The sequence below is a fragment of the Notamacropus eugenii genome, chromosome 3 (genome assembly GCF_028372415.1).
Source record: "Notamacropus eugenii isolate mMacEug1 chromosome 3, mMacEug1.pri_v2, whole genome shotgun sequence".
In the NCBI taxonomy this organism is placed as follows: Eukaryota; Metazoa; Chordata; class Mammalia; order Diprotodontia; family Macropodidae; genus Notamacropus; species Notamacropus eugenii.
This window is the reverse complement of record NC_092874.1, coordinates 154,871,497-154,897,830: the sequence shown is the minus strand read 5'-3', so window position 1 is coordinate 154,897,830 and position 26,334 is coordinate 154,871,497. Positions and strand designations below refer to the sequence as shown.

Genomic DNA, 26,334 nt, shown 5'->3' with positions numbered 1-26,334 from the left:
TTTGTATACTACCTCCTTAGCCTAGTGTGTTGATAATGCCCATTCAAATATATTTTTTCCTAAACCATTATAACTAAACTCTTAACTCATTAATTCATTCTGATTGGCATATAAATTATAATGGTGGAAAAGGACTCTGGAAAGTTTCAAAGCATGAGATGTTGTCCAGGAGGGCAGTTCTGGGCAAGAGTATTCTGGCCAGTTAGGGGCCATATGGGGACTGGGCAACTGGGATCTATGAGCTGTAATAGGGAGAACGAACCACAGAAAAGAGGATGAAGATACCATGAATGTTTTGCTATTTTCTCAACTTACAAATGCTAAACCATATTTAAGAGTGCTTCTACTGCCTGGGAGAACAATCTAGTATTTTTATTGAGATAAATACAGAACCTAGAAGCAGGGATAACTAGGCTCATCAGGTCCTAGAACATGTTGATACCCATCTTTGTTTTTGTTTTAGGATAGCTTGGACCTCAGTTTCCTTTTTTAACTCCCAAGAAAAGAAGTCAACAGTTAATATTAAAAAGGCATAGATTCTATGGCTTCATACCAAAGAGATAATAAAAATGGGTAAAGGACCTACATGTACAAAATTATTTATAGCAACTCTTTTCATAGTGGCCAAGAACTGGAAATTGAGGGGATGCCTATCAAGTGGGAATTGGTTGAACATGTTGTGGCATATGAATGTAATATAATTCTATTATACTATAAGAAATGATGAACAGGCAGACTTCAGAAAAACTTGAAAAGATTTATATGAACTGATGCTGAGTGAAATGAGCAGAACCAGGAGCACATTGTACTCAGTAATAGCCACAGTGTGTGACAACTGTTTTTGATAGAATTAATCAGTCCATTGTCAGGAATGCAAGAACCTAAAACAATTCCAGAGGACTCATAATAGAAAATGCCATCCACAGTCAAAGAAAGAAGTATGGAGTCAGAATGCAGAGCAAAGCAAAATATTTCGTCTGGTTTGTTTTGAACTTTTTTCTTTCTCATGGTGTCTCCCATTCATTATAATTCTTCTATGCCACATCACTAATATGAAAATGCATGTAATAGGAATGTATGTGTACAGCCTATATCAGATTGCATGATGTCTTGAGGAGGGAGAAGGGAGTGAGGAAGAGAAAATTTAAAATTTATGGAAGTGAATGTTGAAAACTAAAAATAAATAAGGTAATTAAAAAAAGAAAAGGCATAGATTCCTTACACTGTTAAGGTATTGTCATAAAATATGATCAATGATTTTTTAACTATGATATAAATATTGGACATTCCACATTAGACTCATTTAGATATTACAATATTGAAGTATACTAGTGATGTTGATATTGCCACAGAATATAGCTGAAATTCAATTTTTAAAAAAATCTTATTTTTATATTATATACTTTTCAGTAATCTGAAGCAAAGAAAGTGACTCAGTTTGGGTTCCTTGGGAAAAAAAGAATCACTTTGCTAATTGAACTTTACTCTAAAATCTTCACTATTAAATGTGATTGCCTAAAGTTTCCAGCCCGTTTAAATGGGGAAAATGTATAGCCAATTAAACTTATTAAATTCTCAAATGCTTCATTTTGAAATCATTGCCTATTGGCATCAAATACATCCTCTGTGGCTCCTCTCCAGTTATTTTAGGTTTTCTCTGTATAACTTCTTTATGCACTCTATTTGGAGCATGTGAGAAGTGTTCTGATCTATTTTGACAATGCCTTAAAGGGAAGAGGCAACTACAGGAAAATTATCTGACTCCCTCTAAGTGAACATACCAACTACCCAGACCAGTCTGCAGATACTATTTTATTTAGCACACAAAGATTGCTGGCATGCCTGTCCAACTTGGCTAGCTTCAAATAGTACTTGAATAAATGAATACTAAATTTGATTGACTACAGGGAACTCAGTGAGTACTTGCAAATACATCTAAGAAAATGTCAGCCAAATTAAACTATCTTGATGGTTTCCTTGAGGGTATTGAAGAGTATTGAGGGACAGATGGATATGATAGAATTCAAACTGTACCTTATTGTGAAAACTACTGTAGACACTCAACAAAATGGACTGTTTGGTTTAAAATAATATGGCTAGGGTATAGATGAGTTGTGGAAGAGGTGACTATTTTACTTGTGGAAAAATAGGACTTGTGACAAAAATGTACAAGTTTTATATTTCTGTGCTGAAAGAAGACATGCACTTTATCAGAACTGTGAAAATAATATCCGCATAAGTTTTCATTTAGTGATGGGAAATAAGAACTAGATAACATGGAATTGTGGCCCTTACCTGTTGGGAAAGGATGCCAATCAATTAATCTGTATGTTAAGTACCTACTATGTGCCATTATCAACAATTAATCTAACAGTGATTGCTCTCTTGTATCTGAGAAATAAAAGAGGAATTATTTTCAGGAAAACAGACAACATAAAGACATTAACTTTGAAGGTAAAATTGTGAGCATTTTGCTTTAAGGGTGCTTATGGCATGTGACATGTTTAAGTAAGGGGTACATTCTGGAGGACTTCATGTTAACCTTAATATTATTCAAGAAAGTGTTGTTAGAAAATTGATTTGAATTAATTGGATGATATAAATATTCTTCAATCAATTTTTGTGACCTGTTTTGGTGTAGGATGCAGATATTTATTAAAATATGTTAGTTTTGGTCACATTGTAAAATCACTTAATAAATGTTTGCTTGATTTGCTTGATATCAGTAAATAGGATTTTAAAATATATATGTATACGCACATATGTGTATGTATACATATTTATACATATATGTATATATACATATGTACACACATACATACATACATACATATACTTACAAAACACTCTGAGCCCACGTGACTTTTCTTTATCCTCCCACTCCTGCCATGGTTTAAATAATTTAAATGAGAGAGTTTTTTAATCACAATTATAACTCATCACTTTCTCTTATGTTATTTTTAATAGAGACATACCTCTAAGAAGACCTGCTTGCAAGATTAAATTTCAAATCTTTCAATGATTCATTGGGTTGTATCCATAAATGAAACCTCTGACTTGGGTGAAAATGACTGTTTACTTATGATCTGGCAGGTTTTCTAACATAATTAATTATGATTGGGTCTGGAGCTCTGAATCTCTTCTCTCTGTTTAATGTCACAGTCTAACTCGGCAGGTGCCTTTGCGAATGCCAAGTATCTAACTAAGCATTTGTTCCGTTTATAAAACTGTGAAAACAAATTATAAAATTCTCAGCAACCTTGATTTCTCCATATACTATTTCCAACACTGAGGCATATTTTCAAGTTATTTTGGGATCCCAGTGATGGGTTTTGCTATATGTACCTCCCCAGAGTACCTGATAGGCAATCATCTCTGTTCTACTAAGCCATTATCCAAAATTGATTCCTTCTGCGTACCAAAATGGAAATAAAAGCAGTGAGAATATTGGGGAGGAATAGGGGTCAAGACCTTAATCTGTGAGAAATCTTGAGGATAAGTATGTTACCTCTCTGAAATCCATCTCCACTTGAAGTCAACGTGAAATGATCTGCAGTTAATTTATATAAAGCTTACACACGTTATTGCACATCCACAGAATTACAATGGTCTGCCCAAACTACTTCTAAATATAATAATTCAGTAGCCATTCATGTTCCTAGAGTAAAAATTTTGTTGTTGTTCAGCAAAGAAACATTATTTGAAGTAACTCAAAGCAAATAGAAGTTGGTAGTTATCTGAAGTCAGGAACACTTTTGTTTACATCTTAAATATTTTTTGAAGTATGAAATCAAATATCTTCTTTACATATTGAAGATAAAAATAATATGCTTAAGATAGTCCATGTTTTCCTGACATAATTTCACATTATAAGGTCACAGAGTCATAAAATAGACAGTGACCTTTGGGAATAGTTCTTTGGTGTCATTGTCCACTCAAGCGAAGTCTTAGGGAATTGAAAAACTGCAGAAGCTAACATAGCAAAATATTTTGTCCCTGTTGCCTTTATAACTAAAGGATGAGAGTGGAAAAATCAGAAGTGTGTCAGAAAACAGCCTTAAAGATGAATAAAAGTGTATAAGATAAGTTTGAGAAAAGCAATAGGATTGCTTATTCTAAAGGAAAAAAGACTGAAAGATAATTTTACAATAGCTTTCAAGTAAATAAAAGGTTATTACTAGTCTTGAAAGTCAAGGTGATTGAGAAAGACAATAAGCAATCACTTAGTTACTTCATGTGAACTGAGGAAGCTAATACGATGTATGCCACAGTCAGAATACAAAAAGGATTTAACAAGATAGCACATAAAAACCGAATTTGATAAAATTAAATTCTGTGAGAATAAATGTAAAGTTCTGAACTGGGGTACAACAAAATCAACTTTACAAGTATATGAAGGAGGAACCATAGATTGACAGTAATTTGGAATAATAACCAATGTTATTAACCTTTGACCCAGAAATGCTGCTTCTATACCTGTATTCCCCAACAGATCAAAGAGACAGGAAAATGATTCATATGTACAAAAATATTTACAGTAAGTCTTTATGTAGTGGCAAAGAGCTGAAAATTAATTTTGTGCCATAAATTAGAAAATGGCCTAACAGATACATTATAATGTGTGAATATAACATAATACTGCTGTCCCAAAAGAAATAATGAAGGAGATAGCATCAGTGAAATGAAGGAAGACTTTTGTAAACTGATGCAGACTAAAGTGGTCAAAACCAGAAGAACAAATGGTACAGTAATAGCACTGTAAAACCAACTTTGAAAGACTTAAGAATTCCAAACACCTCACTGACTGACCATGATTCCTTAGAACTAATGATGAAGCATCTTATCCATTTTTAGGTCACATAGGTGATGGATTCTGGATGGAGGATGAGAGACAGTGCTCTTGTTTTGCACATGGCCAATGTGGGAATTGATTTTCTTGCCTGTGCTTCCACGCTATAAGAATTTTATTTTTCTGTTTTTCTCATTGGGGGAGGGGCATGGAGGGATGAAGCTGGAGGGAGGAGGAAAAGAAAAGAGAAAATAGGTCTTTGTTAATTGAAAAAATAATTTAAAAGATGACATTGATAAATTGGAGAGTAACCAAATGATTTCTACCCTGCTCCTATCCACCTCTTCCTGTGTTGCCCCACATTCTCTCTTCTTAATATGCAATGTTCCTCTACTGCCTTCCTTTTGGATAAGGTACATCCTTCCAAGGACATAACTTAGTTGACTGGTATCCCAGTGAACTTATGTACTTTCCTTTAAAATTAATCCCAACCCTTGTATCATATTTTTTTCCTGGAAATGCCTTATTTCTCCTCTTAAATTTGAAGATATTTGAGAACAGCAGCATTTCTTATTGACCTCTGTATTCAAAGCAGGGCTAAGCACATTGCCTTGTACCTAATAGGTGAACAATAAAGTTTTTGTTGAAGAAAATGAATTAAGAAAACCTTGAGTCAGTTGGGCATCATTAGAGTTTTCAACCTGCTTCATACAAAGCCCAGTGGATATTTCTGGCTCATTTTACATGGCAATTTTTTTTACATGCATGAAAATTACTAACTGTGAATAACTTTCAGAAGGCTGTGACTATTCATGGTATTGTTAGCATACATAATTTTCAGTCAATTCCTAGTGACATAAACTATTGAATGAGCTGTATTATTTCCAGTCAAACAGAAGCACTGGTTTGAAGAATGGGTTTAAAATGCTAGAAAAGAAAAGGATGCCTCCTGTTTGTTTTGTTTTTGTTATTTTATTCATCAGAACAGGTGTGTATTTTCTCTTAAATTTTGTGTTGTCTGTTGAAATGTAAAGTTGTGTTCACATACTACCAAATGCCAAGTAGGAATATACAAAAAACTGGTGATTATTTAGACAAAATGTAAAAGAGGAAAAACACTCTGCAATATCCCAAAACATGTAATTTTCACATGAACATGACCCAGAGCTGAATGCTGGACAAAACAAATTAAATGGCCAGTAAACTTTGAAAACCTTGAAATTGTACATGGTCTGCAGTTTGGGAGAGGTATAATATTATTTGATATAGAAAACAAATTCAAAACTAGATTCCAAAGGATTACCCTCTAAAACCCTCCCATTTCTCAATGATGTGATGATTATTTCATAAACAGCACAGATTATTAAAAATGTCAAATAATCATAAATTTTTGGTGCCACATACACTATTTGAAGAACACAAAGAAAAACTGTGAGATAAGTTTTCGCCTGCCACAGTAGGGTGAGTGAAAATTGAGAAAGTAAAGCAATGAACATTTATTTTGGCACTAAATCAGAGCACTGTTATCTTTGGTAGACATTACATTTTTCTGTCACTTTATAGTGTAGAAAATAAACAGGTAGTACAATTACCCAACTTAGACTATGGTATGATGCCAAGATAAGTAAGAAATAGATCTAATGTATTTAATTCTGGTCTTTTTGTGTTATTTACAGATAATTACTACGGTACCCCAAAGCCTCCTGCAGAACCAGCTCCCTTACTGTTAAATGTAACAGATCAGATACTTCCAGGAGCCACACCAAGTGCCGAAGGAAAACGTAAAAGGAATAAATCAGTTAGCAACATGGAGAAAGGAGGGATTGAGCCTCCTGAGGAGGAAGAGGAAGAACAACCTGTCGTTAATGGAAATGGGGTAGTAGTAACTCCAGGTGAGTACTCACTTTAAAATCACTCATTCATTTTACAATATTAGGATGTCGGTGTATGCATGTGTGAAGGATAGAGACAGAAACCAAATAGGGAAATAGTTAAAATTATTGTCGAAAGAAAAAAAAGAGAAAGTACTATACAGACATGGACTCAGACAAGAATATAGACATGAACCCTTATTTGGACATTGTGATATGTAATCTTTGGATTTGTTCAGGATCTTATTTGGAAATTCTTAATTTGTGCGATCCCAGGGTTAGTTATGATTTGTTGCTTTGGTTTTGAGCTAAGAGTACTCCTTTCAATGCTGATTGCAGATTACCAACATTTCATGAGTAGCTACAACCAGTTTATTAGCCAGTTACGCTACTTGTGAGCATGAATGTCTCTAAATTGAATTAGGCTGAACCATTGATCACAAAAGTCTGTTTCTAGGACTGTTCTTAAGGACTTTCCAGTTTGATGAGACTTACCAGAATTTTTATTTCGCTGACAGTGACTTTGGGAATCCAGGGTCACCTTTATGCCAACATTAGTAAGAATTGGATGGAAAAAAGAACTGTAGGACATATTAAATAGATGCCTGTTCATACTGTGTGAATGAGAGTGAGGATTCAAGTTAAAATTGTTGTTGTTCAGTTGTTTTTAGCTGTTTCTGACTGTTTGTGACCCCATTTGGGGTTTTCTCAACAAAGATATTGGAGTGGTTTGCCATTTCCTTCTCCAACTCATTTTATAGATGAGGAAACTGAGGCAGATAAGGGTAAGTGACTTGCCCAGGGTCAAACAGCTAAGAAGTGTCTGAGGCCAGATTTGAACTTAGGGAGAATAGCCTTCCCAAACCAGACCTATACTCAATCCACTCTGCTACCTAGCTACCCAAGGTGAGATATAAAATAAAGTCCAGGTGTTGTAAAGTCCAGGGTTATTAACTTAAGGTCCTGATTCTGCTTATTTGTAAATTGAGGTAATAGTATAACTAACTGTTTTGAGTCAAAGCTCAAATCTCAAAGCGTTTATCATTTAAGAAAGAATATAGGCACAAAAATATTACTCATCTCTAGCTTTACAAATTAATGTGTTGTAGGTCAATCGAAAAGGCATCATTACATATAGAGCTACTTTTGGAATCAAAATGATCAGAGTTCAAGCCCTGTCTCTAACATAGTATGTGTGATAATGGGCAAGTCCCCCAAATAGTTAATGTTCCCAGATGATGCTTTTCTTCAAGAAAAAAGCTCCTGTGTTAAGCACTACACACATAGTATCTCGTTGATCTCACAGCAATCCTGTGAGGTAGGTGTTATTATGATCCCCATCTTACAGTTGAGTAAACCAAGGCAGGCAGAGTAAGTGACTTGTTCAGGGTCAAACAGTGTTTCAGACTGGAATGGTACTCAGGTCTTTCTGACTCCAGGCCCAGCGCTCTACCGTTGCAACACCTAGTTGCCTCAAAGACTTGTTACGATTCCTAAATGAGAGATTAGTTGCCAGTGTACACTGTTAAGTTTCCATAATGGAAGTTCTTACACTAATGAAATCTCAGGTGCTTATCCACTCACCCCCAGAAAAGACAATTAATAAATGGATTAGTGTATAGTCTTCAGATGTGGTTATGTCTGTATATCACTGAAATGGGGATGTTTCCATGGAAACATTATGTAGCAAACCATCTGTACCAATGACTGCATTTTTCACTCTTCATCCAAACGTGTTCACACAGTGAAGACCTAACCAACTTACGCTTCTGAACATAAAGCTAAGGATTATATGTTGGGCTTATTACCAATCTATCATGGCATATATATGAAGTTAGAATAGATATATAAACTATGTTTTTGTAGTTAGTTTTTGCCCCTATTGACGGCAAGCTAGATTTAAAGCTAAAGATTTCACTAAGGAATTGCTAACTAAACAAAATGTTGTTGTCATTTGTCCTTCTTTCTCAAAGAAGACCATGATATGATGCCTTGGATTCATGTGGATGTGGATTCAAAGCTTGTGGAACTGAACGCTGCAAACGAAAAATAAATAAATAAACCGTATTATTAATTGATTAATTGATTATTTTGTGCATTATTATTCTTTAATTAATGTAATATTTTAATTAATTTTAAATTAATTTTAAATTAATCATTTAGGTATTGAATTAAAACTAAAAATAAATAATCCAAAAAATAAAATTAAACAAGGTCTGGTAATTTTTCGTGGATTTATCAACTCAATATGAATTAACCATGTGATACTAGTCTAATTTAAATCCTCACCACCTCTTGCCTTTACTACTGAAATAGTTTCTATTGATATAAACCTTTTAACTCATTCCCCTACCTTAATGCTCTCCCCTATTCACAGCTGCCAGTGATTTTCTTAAAATGTAGGTCTGAATATGTCATTTCCTTACACAATATACTTCAATGGATAACTCTAACCTCTAGGATAAAATACAAAGCCCTCTTTTTAGCATGTAAACGCCCTTCACAACTGAGCTCTGTCCTCCCTTTCAAGACTTATATAATACTTCCTTTCACATATTCTATGGACCAGACAAACTGACCTTGCTTTTCCTGGCAGGCAACACCCATCTGCTGATTGTTCCACATACCTGGAATTCATTTTCTCCTCACCTCAACTTCATAAAATCCCTTGTTTCCTTCAAAAATTAACTCAAATGCATGATACATGGCACCCTTTCTGATGCCTACTCCCTAATATTGTCTTGCATTTATTTTGGGTGTGTATACACATATACATGTGTATCTTTGCATACCTATTTCCCATACATCTATGTATGGAGGTACATGTTAACTTCCCCTTTAGAATGTAAGCTCATTGGGGATACAGATTATTAGCATCCCTATCTTGCTATCCTCAGTACCTAATACCTGATGCATAGTAGACAATTAAAGTTCAATAACCTATCAGTCAGTTAATATGTCAGGCAAATGACCTGTGGGTTGTGATAAGAAAGAGAGAGCTTCCTGGAATAAGAAGGTGATATTTCCACTCTGCCCTGATCAGACCACATCACAAATATTATATTCGTTTCTGAGTGCCACATCTTCAGAAGGGCATTGATAAGCTGGAAAGCATCCAAAGGAGAGAAACTAGAATATCATGTCATATGAAGGCTTATTAAAGGAACTGGGTATATTTACTTTAGCCTGAAGAAAAGTCAAGTAGAATATAAAGCTATCTTCAAGAATTTGAAGTACTGGTATGTGAAACAGGTATTCAGACGGGTACTGTTTGTCGTGGAGGACAGAACAAGGAACAGTGGGTTGATACTTTAAAGTGGTAGTTCTAAGTTTGTTGTCAGGAATCCTGCTTAACCATTAGAGCTATGGGAAAATGGAATGAGTTGCTTTTGGAGGCAATGAGTTCCCTCTTTGTTTGGAGGCCTCTAGAGTCTGATAACTATTTATCAGTTGCTTTTTAATTGGATTTTTTTTCTGATATGTCTTGAATTGAGCTTTCTTTTAACTCTAAAATTCTATAATTCTGTGTCTCTCTCAAGTAATGTGTGTGTGTGTGTGTGTGTGTGTGTGTGTGTGTGTGTGTGTGTGTGTTGTCCTTCATTGCTGAAGAAGACCTTGCCATCAGAGAAATGATGACATGACTTGCACTGGGCTTTGCTTTGAGTGAGGGAGGGCTGTGCAGGTCACCAGCCTCACTTCTCCTCCAGAGTCATCGGAATCCAGTGACCAGATATTCATCAGGATAACTGGAGATGACCCAGGATGAGGCAATTGGGGTTAAGTGACTTGCCCAAGGTCACACAGCTAGTGAGTGTCAAGTGTCTGAGATGAGATCTGAACTCGGTCCTCCTGACTCCTGCACTGGTGCTCTATCCACTGCACCACCTCGCTGGCCTCTCTCTCAAGCTGTATATGGACTGAAACCAATGACCAAACAGAATGTGTTAATAGCAATATATCTTAGATGTAAGTGTAAAGACAAATATTGAATATGTGCACACGGTGCCAACTTGGATTTACTATTATAACTATTATGTCCATTATTTCACTTGTCACTGCTGTGAGATTGACTTTGTGCTTTGTAGAAAATGTCCACATTTTCATTCATTGGCAAACACATAAAAGTGATAGTAGATATGTTGAAATTCCCAGTTTTACATGATATTCCTCATGTATAAATGACTGGACACCACAGTACAACAAAAAAGAGCTGAACCCTTTTGGAATTATAAAACTTGCTATTATATTGTATTTTTATATTATTATAATATTATTATTATAATTATATTATATATATTATAATTATTTTTATATTATAAGACTAGTATTAAAATACTAGTTCTGCCACTCACTTGACCTTTGTGACCTTAGGCAAGTCATTTTATTTCTCTGAGTCTTGGGTTTCTTCATCAGAAGGAATTAGACATAATGGACTTTGAGGTTCCTGTGTTTGGTGTCAGGAATACCTGGGTTATAATTCTGCCACTAACTAGCTGTGTGATTGGAGGCTTAACCCATACATACCTCAGGCAAGCTCCTATGACTTATTTAATAAGTCATAGACAGTTGCATTTTTTCTCCTCAGCCTTTGTATCTTCCCTTTCTATGTAGCATACAGTGATCCTCACTTTTTATTAGAATGATGTAGACACATCAATCACACACAATACCTTACCAAACTTCTAATTCATGCATGATACCTTTGTTGCCTTTTCACATGTTTTCCTATTATCATAATTCTTTAAAATGACTTTTCCCTCTTTATATTTCTTAGATCATATCTTTATTAGGACAATAACTCTCCTTTAGAATGTTTAATTCTATTTATGTTACTATCAAAGTAAAATCATGAAGAATATCTGTGTTTCATATCAACAGATTTTTTAAAGAAAATTTCATAGAAGACATAGATAGACTCATTCCATAGTCTGAGTTAAGTTCTCCGGTGGCTTTGATGATTCCTCAGAAATGTCAAGGTGACCTTCCCAGACAAGCATAGTCTCCTCAAGTAGTACAGATCACTTTGACCCATCTTTATTTAATGGTTAAGGTTCTACTCCCCATCTGCATTAAAGTAATCACGAAAACATAACTGAATAAACGAAACAATCCATCAATCAGTAGTATAAATTAGGCACTAAGGAGTTTTGCTACAACTCTGCCATAATGTTTGATACAGACATTTGGTTTGGGGCCGTTGAATGATTTTAGTTTCATCTTTAAGTTTAAGCTCACCCTTCTAATGTTCAATTATATATATGTGTGTGTGTGTGTGTGTGTGTGTGTATAGATGTAGATACATATATCTATATCTTATACACACATATACATATACACATATGTACACATGCTCATATATATACGAATATGTGTGTGTGTATTTATAAATTTTTGTGGGAGAGTATACCTTTAGATGGTGCTAGAAGGTTGTTTTGCACTCACTTATTACTTTACCATCCTAATAAGTACCTTTGCTGAAAACCTAATAAGTCTGGCTGACTAACTGTTAATGGATAGCACACTGAGGGTCTAGGGGCTTACGGACCTACAATAGTAGAAGTATAATCCTTCAGAATTATTCCTAAAACTCTTAAAGAATGATTGTAGTTTGGCAGGGAGACCTAAAGTATATGCGACATGCAGTGCCAGTATGAATAATCATACCTGGAAAACTGAGTACCACCCAAATGATTCCTATGACTAACAAGCATGATAGCAGTTCTGTAGAATTACTAAGGAAGGGAAGCATCAGGGTAACCCAAATAAACAATGTAATTAGGAGACTTTAATTGGGCACATGATGCTTCATTAGAGCCAATATACTCATACTGTTATCTATTTCTAGAGTATCTTTCTTCAAGACTGTATTCCCCAAGGTTCATTTCTCCATGGCTTCTTGCTCCTTTCCTTCTATTCTCTCCCTATTGATTGCATCCACTCCCATGGGTTCAACTCTCATTTTTACACAGATAAGATCTATTTTCTCCATTCCTGATCTCTCTCAATCCTGAACTACAATGCAGTCCTACATTTCCAGTTTCCTGCTTGAATGTATACATGGTTCTGTAGCATTTCAAAATTTTCCTATTTGGATAAGGCCTGTAATATCAGTGATATGCAAAACTTCCCAAATGAATGAAAACTTATCACATCTAAATTTACACTCATCCCTAAAAGCACCTATTCCTACCAACATCCATATTTCTGTTTAGAGCATCACCATTTAATTCACCTACACTTGAAATATTTGTTTCCTTTTCAGAAAATCAAACACAACTACACCAAAATATCAAGCCCACCATGGATCACCAAATTAGACAATACCTCACATCTCATGCACCTCTCTACTATGCTTTGCTTGCATTCTACTTCTTGCTTTAGGTTCAGTAATCAAATCAATACTACCCTACTACCCTACTACCCTACTACCCTACTGTTATTTCAAAAAAGGGCACAACAGTTGACTGCCTTATTGATCAACTCACCATCCCTGTGACACACTAGATGCTCCCATATATGTATATATGTGTGTGTATGTGTATGCAGTCTTCTCCTACAAATGTAAGCTCCTTAAGGGCAGGGATTGTCTGGCTTCCATTTTTATAGTCTCAAGACCTAAGACAGAGCCCAACAGAGAGCATGTGTACTTAATACATTTTCATTCATTCTTTTTTAAAATTTATTTATTTTCAGTTTTCAACATTCACTTTTATAAGATTTTGAGTTCTAAATTTCTCTTCTCCCTACCCTTCTCAAGATGACAAGCTATACATGTAAATTCATATTAAACATATTTCCTCATTAATCATCTTGTGAAAGAACAATCAGAGCAAAAGTGGAAAAACCATGAGAAAGAAAAAAAATGAGACAGAGAAAATAACAGGCTTTGATCCATATTCAGGCTCCATAATTCTTCCTCTGGATGTGGATGGCATTTTCCAACATGAGTCTTTTAAAATTGTCATGGGTAATTGCATTGTTCAGAAGAGCTCACTCTAACAAAGTCAATCGTTGCACAATGCTGCTGATACTGTACAATGTTCTCCTGGTTTTGCTCACCTCAATCAGTATCAGTTCATACAAGTCTTTCCAGGTTTTTCTGAAATCCATCTACTCACCATTTCTTATAGAACAGTAGTACCCATTACATTCATATATCATAACTTGCTCATCCATCCCCAATTGATGGACATCACCTCAATTCCAATTCTTAGCTACCACAAAAAGAGCTGCTATAAATATTTTTGTACATGTGGATTCTTTTTCCATTTTTATGGTCACTTTGGGATACAGACCTAGTAGTGGTACTGCTGGAACAAAGGGTATGCAGTTTTATAGCCTTTGGGGCATAGTCCCACATGGCTATAATGTATTACCCTCAAGACAAGTTGCTATAATCTCTTAGATAATATTTAATTTAAAACTGCATGTGTATTCATTAGGGAACTGGTCTATAATTTTGTTTATCTGTTTTGGCTTTTTCTGGTTTGGGTATCAGCACCCTATTTGTTTCATGAAAAGAATTTTGGTAGGACTTCTTCTTAGCCTATTTTCCCCTATGGTTTGCACAGTATTGGAATTAATTGGTCTTTAATTGTTTGATAGAATTGTAAATATTTAAATTTAAATATTTAAAAAATAATTTAAATATATGATAGAATAGTAAATCCATCTGGGTGGCCCTGGCGATTTTTTTCTTAGGGAGTTCATTGATGGCTTGTTCAATTTCTTTTTCTGAAATAAGGTTATTTAAGTATTTTATTTCCTCTTCTGTTAATCCAGGCAATTTATACTTTTGTGACAGTATTCATTCATTTCACTAAGATTGTCAGATTTATTGGCATAGAGTTTGGCAGAAGAATTCCTAATTATTGTTTTAATTCCCTCTTCATTGGTGGTGAATTCACCCTTTCTATTTTTGATACTGTTAATTTCCTTTTCTTCTTTATTTTTAATCAAATTAAGCAAAGGCTTATCTATTTTATTTTTTTTTCATAAAATCAACTCAGTTTTATTATTGGAGCAGTTTTCTTAATTTCAATTTTATTGACCTCTCTTTTGATTTTCAGAATTTCTAATTTGGTATTTAATTGGGGATTTTTAATTTGTTCTTTTTCTAGCTTTTTTGGTTGAATAACCAATCCATTGATCTCCTCTTTATTTTATTCATGTAAGCATTTGGAGATGTAAAATTTCCCTTAAGAATTGTTTTGGTATGTTGTCTCATTATTGTCATTCTCTTGAATGAAGTTATTGGTTGTTTCTATGTTTTCTTGTTTGACCTACTCATTCTTTAGGATTTGAGTATTTTGTTTCCAATTTGTACTCTATCTTTCTGTGGCCCTTTATCACATAATTTTTTATTGCATCATGATCTGAAAAGGATGCATTTAATATTTCTGCCTTTCTACATTGGATTGTGAGGTTATTCATTCTTACTTTGACTACCACATGTTGATATCTCCAATATACTTCCTTCCTGAGGAGAGAGTGTATTTTTTCTTTATTCCAACCCTATTAACTAATGTAGCAACTTTCATTTAGTAAACATGTACTCCAGTTTTTGTGTTTCTTCTTTCATTTGTAAGCTCTTCCAAACCAGGGCTTGCCTTCTATTTCTCCTATGTTTTCCCAGTATATATGAGGCCATACGTCTAGTAAATGCTAATAAATGTTTTTTTTCTGAATAATTAAAAATATTATCTACTAGATAGGGTGTGTAAAGAGAACTAAATTTCAAGTCAATTAATAGGCTGCACATTTCTAGCAACTTACTTTGTAACCTCATTCAAACAAGTTTGTCTGTACCACATTATCCTAATAGTAGGAAGAGACACTCTCTAAATCTTCCTCTAGTACTAGTAATTTGTTACCATAAACTTGTATTTTATATAACCAACTTGGGGCCTTTTATTTTGTGTAGAATATATGAATTTCTTACTGTTACAATCCTATAAAGGGAAATCACTCCACTTGGATGTATATTGAACAGGGATTTTGTTGTTTCTTTTAAGAAAATGAAATTCTAGGTGATATTTTATAGAGAGGCTGCAAATCCTGATGGTAATAGCTGTTATTATTAAAGGGGAAACAAGTTAGGATACTGTGAAGCAACCTATTGGCACAGGACATAGCACTGTTCATGTGGGGATTTATGGGATTTGGAGGGATGCTGATTAACCCACATTACTTTCTTTTTTTAAAAAATATATCTTTCACAGAGACCTCCTGCTTTTAAAAAAAAATGTTTCATCATCTTCAGTCTTGTTCTTTATATAATTGACTGATATTGTAAGAGGAGATTAAAGATCAGAATCACTGCCTTGAATATCTGAAGATCTTTGTCCTCTGTCACATGGGAGCTGAATTGTGCTGAGATTCTGTTGAACTGTGAATGTTCAGTTATGTCACTGGTTAACTTGAGTTTAGCTTATTCCCCTCTACCCATACTGCTCAATCACCAATATTACCTTAACTCTGAACACTTCAAGCTTTCAGCTGCATCGTTATTTTCCTTAGGTATAATAGAACCTAATCAAACATATTTATTTAAAATAATATTCTTACAGATGAAAAATCTCATTTTCTCCTACTTTAAAAACAACAGAAACATACTGCACATTCAAAAAGAAATGTTCTAGAAATTATGATAGCTGGGCCAGGATTATTTTTCTTCTATAACACGAATTATCTACTGTCACTTTTGAGCAAGTAATTCACTATTATACTGCAGTTTTTTTTTTCCTTGCCTCCTGGATGTTGGGAAACATGGCACAAATGATTAGAAATGCACATACATTTTAGAGGCAGCTAAAACTCTTTGTTAGCCCACAGAGAAAATGCCAGCAGAAACAGAGCTCATGAGAGTACCCTCTCAACAAAGGCAATACAGTAAGTATACAGAGCTGCCTTCTACAACCCTGAAGTCCTCAATCAGTGCAACTGAACTGCATCTCCCTGAGAGGAAACACAGTGTTCCTTATGAGATCACCCAGAGTCCTAAGTAATGATCTCAGTTCACCATTAGGGGCTGGCATCCAGATCCTGTGTTGCTTGGCACACTTACTGTTTGTGCATCATCAGTCCTAGTCCTGTGAATGAGATCCTGTCACAGGCGGAAGAATTATGTTCTCCGTAGTGAATCTCGCTGTTTTCCTGTGAAGAATGGCTTGCTCTGAGACCAACCCAAGCCCAGCCCTCTACTGTGAGGATCTTCTTTTTGTCACATCCCAGTCCCACGAATGAGTTTCTGATGTGTGCATACCAGCCCTGCTCAGATCCTCAACATTTTCTGAAGAGCTTTATTTTTATGATCTAGTTCCAGGATGAGGAGAGTGTTCTGTTCTAAGTCACAACTGGACAGGAAAGGTTTACACAGCTAATCGTTTTCCCAATAGATTTCGCATTTGCAAATTATGGGTGCCCTAACCTCTGCTTTAAAAGAATATATTTAAAAAATATGTGTAGGTAAAAATTGTAAAACTTTGTGAAGATATTAGAAGTAGCTACAAAAGAAATAGAAACCTATTTGGTAACAATGTTACTGATTTACAATCCTACCCCATATAGGCACTGTGTACTATAATTGGTTGTTGTTTGGTCATTGTACTCATGTCTGATTCTTTGTCACCTTATCTGGAATTTTCTTAGCAGAGATACTGGAGTGATTTGACATTTCCTTCTCCAGCTCATTTTACAGATGAGGAAACTGAGGCACACAGGATTAAGTCACTTGCCCAGCATCACACAGCTAGGAAGTATCTGAGGCCAGATTTGAGTTCATGAAGATGAATCTTCTTGACTTCAGATCTGGCACTCTATCCACTGTACCACCTAAACCAGCATCATTTTTGAAGTGCAGTGGTAGAAGTGAAAAAATGGAAAACATAGTCATTTCATTTCATTTCAGTATTTGTTCTGTGTTTGAAAAAAAATGACTTGACTTCCCCTTATTCCTCAAATTGTCTTAAAACATTCTTTTTATTGGATATGTGTGCATGCACATATGTGTGTATACATAATATAAAGATCTACACACATATAGTACTTAGACCATTGTCATAAGGTAACACACACCCCCATTCCTGCACTTATTTTTAGAATTTTCATGGTAGAAATGAGCATTTTAATGGTCTAAGTAAATTATGTTCGATTTGGATGATCACTGGACTTGGAGTCAGGAAAACCTGAGTTTGAATCCTGCCTTAGCTATTTACTTGACATATGGCACTGGGAAAACCACTTAATTTCTGTCAGCTTCAGCTTCTCTGTCTATAAAATGCGGTAACAATATTCACACGTTACAGGATTGTTGTGGGGATCAAGTGAAATGATATGAAAATGTTGGGATTCTTTTCACCTCAAGTTGATGTAGTGGTAGAATTTAGTCACATGCAAGATGAGCTTGTGTAAATAAGATCCGCCTATATTATAAAAGGGTTGCCCTTTTGTGATACTCCTCTCTCAGCCAAAAAGGGAATAATAAAATTCACTGAGGAAACAAAATGGCCTGTCCATTGGGGTCTTAAATAACTAAGCCCTGAGAGGCATTCAAAACTCCAAAGTCTGGCTCATTTTCTAAGATCTCTGCTTAGGAGGGAGAAAAATGATTTTTTTTTCCTTTTACTTCCTTCCACCAGTCATGATGTATAGCAGTGACTTGATCAGAATAAGACACATTATTTACCAGTTCATGAATTCCCTGATTTAAGACATCCCAATGTAAAATTGAGGAAGAGATACCTAGTCCTAGAAATACGGAGACAAATACTCAAAAAATGGAAGAGTTTTAAGGAGCTGTCCTTGACAATCTAAAGTTGACTTATTCAGAAGAAAAACCCTAGGAACCCAACTTGAAGTAACTATGATAAGCAAAGGGCTTTTCACCATTAATATTTGTGAGATGTCTTTCCCATATTTATCCAACATATGTGTCTGACCACCATTATACTTTGTTTGGAGCCAATCTTCCCATGGACACTATGTGTATTTAAAAGAGAATGTACTCAGTTTAATGGAGGGGATACTTGGTAACTCCTCTTCTTATTACAGTATCTGAGTACATGTCTTTGCTAAGAGCTCCTTAAGATTATTAATGGGAAATACATTGATACTTGTGATTTATAGTCATAGAAATAATCAGTTTCAGGATTACCCCTGGAACAGCAGATAACAGCCATCACCATCTAGGAGTCCAACCCTTGAATACAAATATGGGGAATAGCTCAGTAAGTATGTTACATACGGAAAATATTTTGCAAGTCTTAAAGTATTTTATAAATGTGTATTATTTTAGAGTGAATCATGTTAAATGTTATCATTTTATATCATTATTGTTATGTGTTGGAACTCAAGTTTAAATACTCTTACATGAAATGTTTTAAGTACCATACCATACCATAAAACAAGTCAAGTAGTTATAATCTTTGGGTCCTTCTCTGATGTAATTTGGATTTTTTGGTTTTAGGCTATATCTAAATTTAGACTTCCATTCTCACTGTGTTTGAATTCTCTCCATCTTCAGTTTCTTAGATTTTATTTCCCTTCACAAATATGATTATAATGCTTGGTGTGAAGTTCCCAGCTGCTTTATTATCCAGTGAAGATTTGTTTTTGTTATTTCTGGCTCATGGATAGCTTTTCTCTCCAGAGGAAGGTCTCAGTGTATGCCCCTTCTTTACTGATTCCTTTGGTTGCCTATAATTGTTTGGAACAGAATTATTGACTTTTTTATCCCTAATTGACTCTGGCTATTCTCAGAATTTGTTCCCAATGAAATGCACTTAAAATGTTCTCATTAACAGCACTAAATGGGATCTTATTCTCTCAATCCCTAATTTCCCTATTCATTTTTCTCTCAAATTCTGTAAAGTAATATTTATTATCATGTTGTAGCACTTCACTTCATTTTTTGAAGGAAAGTATATAAAAAATAGCATCTACTAACATTTTCCATTTTATTTTGATCTAGCTTCTTTTCTATTTCTGAATATTTTCTAGATTCTTACCTTAGTTTTTAATGTTACAATATTCAGTGTAGTCTTGAGGGTTTCTTATATAACATATACCATCATAAAATACATTAAGTATGCTTTAAATATTACATATCAGAGAATTTTGGAGCTGGAAGGATTCATCCTATTCCTTTGCTTTCATTTCCTGTTAAATAGAATGTTAGAAATTAAAGATGGGAGAGTGGGATAGCAAATGAACTAATTAAGTCATCTCATCTTCACTGAGAAGGAATAATTCCCTGAATTAAAATTTCTAGTGATTCTTTTCAATTTAGTTTTATAGATCTCAAGAGATTTTTCCTTGTCATTTTCCTGACATAAAACCTCAATTTTCTTTTCAGAATCCCTACCTGTCATGCTTTTATGACCTTCAATATCTTGTTGTCCATCTGGGTATCAAATACACATGAAAATCAATGTTAAGATCCATTTTATGCTTTTACAGGAATTGGTGGTTTCATCATTAACTCCCAGGTAGAGTTAAACAAGCTTCCAATCATTGCAAGCATACAAAGTATTGGTAGACTGCATAAAGGAATTGCCTACTATCCTCCACTGAGTCAAAAAAGACAGCTTACCAGCTGGCTCTCACTCTGCTTCTTTCCAATGTATTTTTTTCAGTAAGTCTTTTGTCTTTTGCACAGTTTCAAGACACAAAGAAAAAAAGAATTTTGCTAACACCAAAGAACTTTGTTCTATACTTGTAATGAATGTTTCCCTCTGGACACCAAGGAAATTTATTACAACAGTTCTGAGTGTTACTACCTGTCTCCCTTTTTTATCAAAGGAAAGATGTGAAAGGCTCAAAACTAATAGAAAATTATAATGAGCCAGCAAGCCATTGTTACTTCTCAAATGTGCTGAGGGGCAAGTTTTCAGAACCCAAGTGTCTAGTTGTATAGATAAATAGAAGCCCCACAAAATAGATCAACATTACTTCTTTTCTAGAAGTTTCAGGATAACATCAATATGATTTGTTAACAAACATCCTGATAACCTGACTTCAATCAGAAAATTTCATCTTAGTCCCAAAAAGGAATCATGACGATGTCTTCTGCCCATTTTCCTAGATGACATGGCAACCAGGTTACCTTTTAGTGCCTAAAAACACAAGGCTATGTTTTGTTTCCAGCTTTAATCATCTACATTGTGTTATTGAACAAGATAAAGTGTGCAAAGACCTTTTGTAATTTGACTAATTTCTATCTTTCTAATTTTATTATTATTATTATTTTCAATGACAATGAGTCTTGCCTAAATGTCAACCTTCAAGTATCAAGTTCTCTTTAAAAACCTAAAGTTCAACTTTGAACAAGGTTGAATATTTTCAAAAGGAAATATGTCCTTTTTTTCTCTGGTTGCATATGTGCACCCATGTGCATGTGTTCCTGTGTGCATGCATGCATGCATGCATGTTTGGAAAAACAGGAAATTATCAACAAAACATTAATGTTGCACCACTGTATTTCTGGACACACATAATATTCATCTTTTTATTAATACTTCACCTGTCTTCCTCTTCCTTCCTTCCTTTCCTTTTCTCCCCTTTCCCTCTTTTTCCTCTTCCCTTCTTCTGTCCTCTTCCCCTTTCTTGTTCCCCAAATGAGGGCCATTGGGAGGTTTTAGAAATGTTAGGTAATTCAGCTTCTGCACTTGAAGTAGCCAGAGAAAAATCATTTCCTTCTTCACTCAGTGGTGATGGCATATCTCAGGAGTTAAAGCTTTGATGATGTCTCAGGGGATAGAACACTGGGCCTGAATTCAGGAAGACCTGTGTTCAAATTGAGCCTATGACACTTAATAGCTATGTCACCTTGGACAAATCACTTGACCTCTGCATGCCTCAGTTTTCTTCAGCTGTAAAATAGAGATGATAGCAGCTACCTTCCCTCATTGTTTGGAAGATCAAATGAGATATTATTTGTAAAGCACTTAGCACAGAACCTAGAACACGATAATCAGTATATAAATGTTTGTTCCCTCCCTCACTCCCTATCATCTCATTTTACATGGGTTCTACCTCTGATTAAGCCCTTTCCTCACAATGCATTTATCTTAAGGCCCTATGGGAATGGTACTTTCACTTTTTTTTGTAGTAGACATCGAGTGACTCCATAGTAGTGCTCTTCTCTGAAAGAAAAATCCGGTGGAAAATGAAGACTTTGGGAAAGCTTGATACCCTTGACTGGTTTTTAGAACAGGCACATCTCAGTTGCATATAATTTATCTTGGAGGAGTTGAATGCCAGCATCACTGATACAATCCCTTAAAAATGACACTCAAAGTCATGATTTTTCATTTTTCTGTTTTCTCTTAGATACAGAATATAACAATGATGTAAAACTTTCCAAAATCTTTCTCTGAGATAATCCTATGTTGCTTCTATGATGAATACATTATTGTAATGTAATCCCCTAGCATTCTAGAAAACTAAGTTTTTGTGAAACAATAGGCAATTCACAGAACAAGCAAAACCCCAAACAACAGGTGTTTAAATTAAAAGAGAAGTCCCTTGGTGGGGGGTAATTATTTCTTCATCTGCAATAATCTCATTGACAATCAACTGTTGATAAACTTAAGCAAGGTCAAGTTTTGCAAAGATCTTCTCCACAGCAGGAATGTCCAAGAGTTGATTCATTGCAGCCTAGTCTCAATGTGGGAGTTGTTGAAGTGCATTATTAACAGGGTACCAGTAATCTTCACCCTTATCTTGTCATTAGGATTAGGCCACCTCAAATGCAGGAAATTCCAATACCAGACTCAAGGACATCTTGTTTAATTAGCAGCTCAAGTTCATCTTTATGTTCTCCCTTTCTTAGGACAAAAAACACTTTTGTTGCTTTCTGGTGAACTGGTGCAAAGAATGAATCCAGATAGAACTGGTTCCTACTTCCTTAGAGGACACTGTGGGGACACCACTCCTAGTCATGTGGACTAGTTCTTCCAATATGTTATTTTGTGCTATTCTATTTTTCCCTGTCCTTCTGGAGGTACTTTAAATATCCTTATACTGTTTTTGTTGCTATTGTTTAGCCAGTTTTTTAGTCTTCTTCAACTCTGTGATCCTTTGGAAGGGGGGGGGTTGTGGCAACGATACTGGAATGGTTTTCCTTTTCCTTCTCCAGCTCATTTGGCAGATGAGGAAACTGAGACAAACAGGGTTAAGTGAGTTGCCCAGGGTCACAAAGCTAGTAAGTGTCTGAAGCAAGATTTGAACTCAGGAAGAGGAGTCTTCCTTACTCCAGACCTGGCTTCCCTTAGCTACTCCCCCATCCTCTATACTGTTTACCAATCTTATGTAATAATTATATAATATAATAGATATCAGCATGTGTGTGTGTGTGTGTGTGTGTGTGTGAGCATGATGGCAAGCAAAGTGGGACCTTTTGTTGTTTTTGTTTTAGACAATCAAGTACCTCTGAGTGAATCTTGTCATTATCAACCAAAAGTCTTTACTAGGAGTAAAGTGCAAGAGTTTCTTTAACTAGAAGCAATATATGTATTTGTATTGTCAATGTGGTTAAAGATTTTCCACACCCATTAATGAGCCTACTCATTAAGGGGAATTTGATTAGGGAAGATTTGTAGGAAGGCCCATACCTTTTGTTAATGAGGCACTGGTTCTCAAGGATTGGGATGACCTCTGGCTCTAAAAAAGGTATAAATATTATGAGGATGAGGTTTTACTTTAGGGCTTACTGGAAGTGTTTGCTTGCCCAGGCAAAGACTCTGGGAAGCTGCTGAAGAAGCCCCCCAGTTTGGAAAACTGAGATATTGGTGCTTCCCTGTCTAGTAACTATGGTCAGACAGTTGGACCTGTCTGTTGATGGTCAGGCAGAGGAAGCCATGTTGGTTGATCTTTGATTTCTCTGTATTTTCTTTGAAGTTCAGAGTACTGACTCCCCTGAACTAGATGAATGATATACGTGCTTGGTTAAAGGAATGATACATGTGCTTGATTAAAGTGATTGTTAACCCCTCAAAAGTTGCCTTTCCTTTTATGAAAGCAGATCAAAGAACCTGTGATAGCAAGCCCCCTTGTTTATGTTGGGGTGCTTACTGTTACAATATGTCTGTGTAGGTATATAAGTGTGTGTGTATATATACACACACAGACACACAAACATGTTTCCTACCCCCATTAAAGGTTCTTAAGAGTATGGTCCAAAAAAAAGTCAAAATGAGTATGGTCCAGGGGTGAGGAACCTGTGTCCTTAAGGCTGCTGGTTTTATAGGTTTCATGTTTTCATATGTTTAAATCAGAAAAATGATCAACATATTCTTTTTGAACACATTCTTAATTCCCACAAGTAATAAAGATCTGTGGTACATCTGTTCTCTTTAAGCTCTAGCACAAAATCTACTGTCTTGGATGTCAGACTCAACCTCTAAGTCTTTGTTGAAGTGAAGTGAATTGAACCATAAGCAGTGTCAACTTCTATCTTTCCCTGAGAGCTACTTATGAATATCCTTTCAAATCTGCCATATCTAAGGCTTCTTAGCATTCACTGTCTTAATAAAATAAAACTCTGAAGTTAAAACTAAATAATCAAAATCATGTGATACTAACTGATATGAACCCCAATAGTCCTGGGCTTCCTATTAATACATTTCAAATGATATACTGTCTCAGGCACTATTTTTTGGAAAGTCTGTATTCTGACTCCTTGCAAGTTTAAATAAAAGGTCAGTTTAACCTTTGATGGCCACATATTGAATCCCATGCTCTGGTAGGTCATCTATTTACTATATCTACTTTCATGGAGCTTTTGGGAGTTGTTACCTGCCTGTGTATCATGAGCAGCCCATGTCTGCTAAAAAAGCTTTTTTCTTAATTTCCGTAACACTGTGTGTGGTTTTAGGGGCTTTGACATTCACTGAAGCTGTTTCACAAGTCAAGTTTGGTTATGTAGAGAGACTCCTGGAGGTCTTCAACATGAGTTCATCATACAGAACAGTTTGGAAAAATATCAGAGAAGGAATCACAGAGAATATATTGTTAAGACATATGGTGCAACTGCAGTATAAATAATGTCTTTGCTAAACTTATGATTATTCCTTTTTGACATTTGAATACTGAACTATCACTAACAGTGCTGATAAAAACAATTCCACTTATAGTTCAAAGGAGAACTGAGAAGAGATATTGAACCTTCATATCACCCATCATTATTAGTAGAACTCTTCCTATCCATTGATATCCTGCCTGGACTCATTCCCCAGTGGTTAGCATACTCCCCCTAAATGTCTCTATCTTGGTGAAAATGAACTATTAAATGATGAAGAAGCAACCTTGCTTCCTAGCCTCTGCTGTCTTATTTTTTCATTTTTGTCCACCTCAACCTTAGCTTCACTCACAATAGTCCTCTCTGGATTTACACATCCTTTTTCACTTTACACACTAGAAATTATGTTCTGTAATTAGTAAACTTCATTTTTTTAAATTTCCTTCCTCTCTTATTCCCTCTTTCTTCTGACACTCACTGTAAGAGTTAAAGATTTCCCTGCCAATTAATTGACCTGAGGTGGAGACCATTAAGGGAAACTTGATTAGGTGAGGCTTGTTTTGTAGGAAGGTCCGAACCTTTTGTTAATTTCTAATGAGGCACTTTGTCACCAAGTGCTCTGAAAAGTGTATATATACTGTGACATGAGGTTTTGTTTTGGGGGCTTACTGCAGACGAGACTCTGGGTAGTCATTAAGGAGTCCCCCCACACACATACACACAGTTTTGAAAACCTAGATGTTGGTGCTTCTCTCTCTAGTAACTATATATGTATGTAACATTCAGACAGTTGGATCTGTTTGTTGATCTGTGATATATGTATTGCTTATGGTCACAAAGTTAGAAACCCTGTCTGTTGGTCTTTATTTCTCTGCTTATATTTTTTCTGCTGGTTTATGTGATTAAAGAAGATTGTTGACCCCTTAAAAGTTGCTTTCCTTTTAGAAAAGCAGATTTAAGAACCTGTGCTAGCAGGCCATCCTAGATATGTCAGGGTGCTTGTTGCTACATTTACTGAGAACAGTCTTCCCTCATCTCCCCCTACCCCCAAGCCTATGAAAAGACTGCATTCCTGGTCATCCTTTACATCCCCGGTTGTACTTTCTATCGTACCCTATGTCCCCTCCCCACCAACTTACTGGTCCCAGTGATGGAATAACTGTACTGATCGATCTCAGTAACACCCGAAGACTCTCCCTTTATTGCCATCATTTAGCAGCCATTCCTACTTTGAGGTTTACTTTGTTTAGACCAATCAACCAATTCAGATCCTGTTGGCCATTATCTACCACTACCTCCAGGAACGTTTCCTTCATTCTCAATGAGTTAAATGCCTAAATAACATTCTTTCTCTCCATTCTCATTTCCTGCCATAATATTAGATGACTTCAGCATATATATGTATATATTCACACCTACATATATGTGTGTGTGTATAACTATATATAACATAGTTATATATACATATATACATATGTATGTGTATATATACATATACATATATATATATATATACAAACATATAATGAAATGGCTGTGTAGATACACATCCTTCTCTGCATTCACATAGCTTTCAATATTAAGTCCTTCATCACCTCTCACCAGGATTGTTGCATAGTCTCCTAATTAATCTTCCTGACTCAAGTATCCCCATT

General features: G+C 35.4%; 1 protein-coding gene across 9 annotated transcripts in view; it reads left to right on the top strand.

Moving 5' to 3' along the window:
- MAGI2 (membrane associated guanylate kinase, WW and PDZ domain containing 2) overlaps nt 1-26,334 on the top strand; it is a 1,687,880-nt gene that overhangs the window by 1,058,297 nt on the left and 603,249 nt on the right. For all 9 annotated transcript variants that reach the window (XM_072653189.1, XM_072653194.1, XM_072653195.1 and 6 more), the window contains one exon: nt 6,466-6,681. In XM_072653189.1, the coding sequence (XP_072509290.1) occupies nt 6,466-6,681 (216 nt within the window). The remainder of the gene's footprint in view (nt 1-6,465; nt 6,682-26,334) is intronic.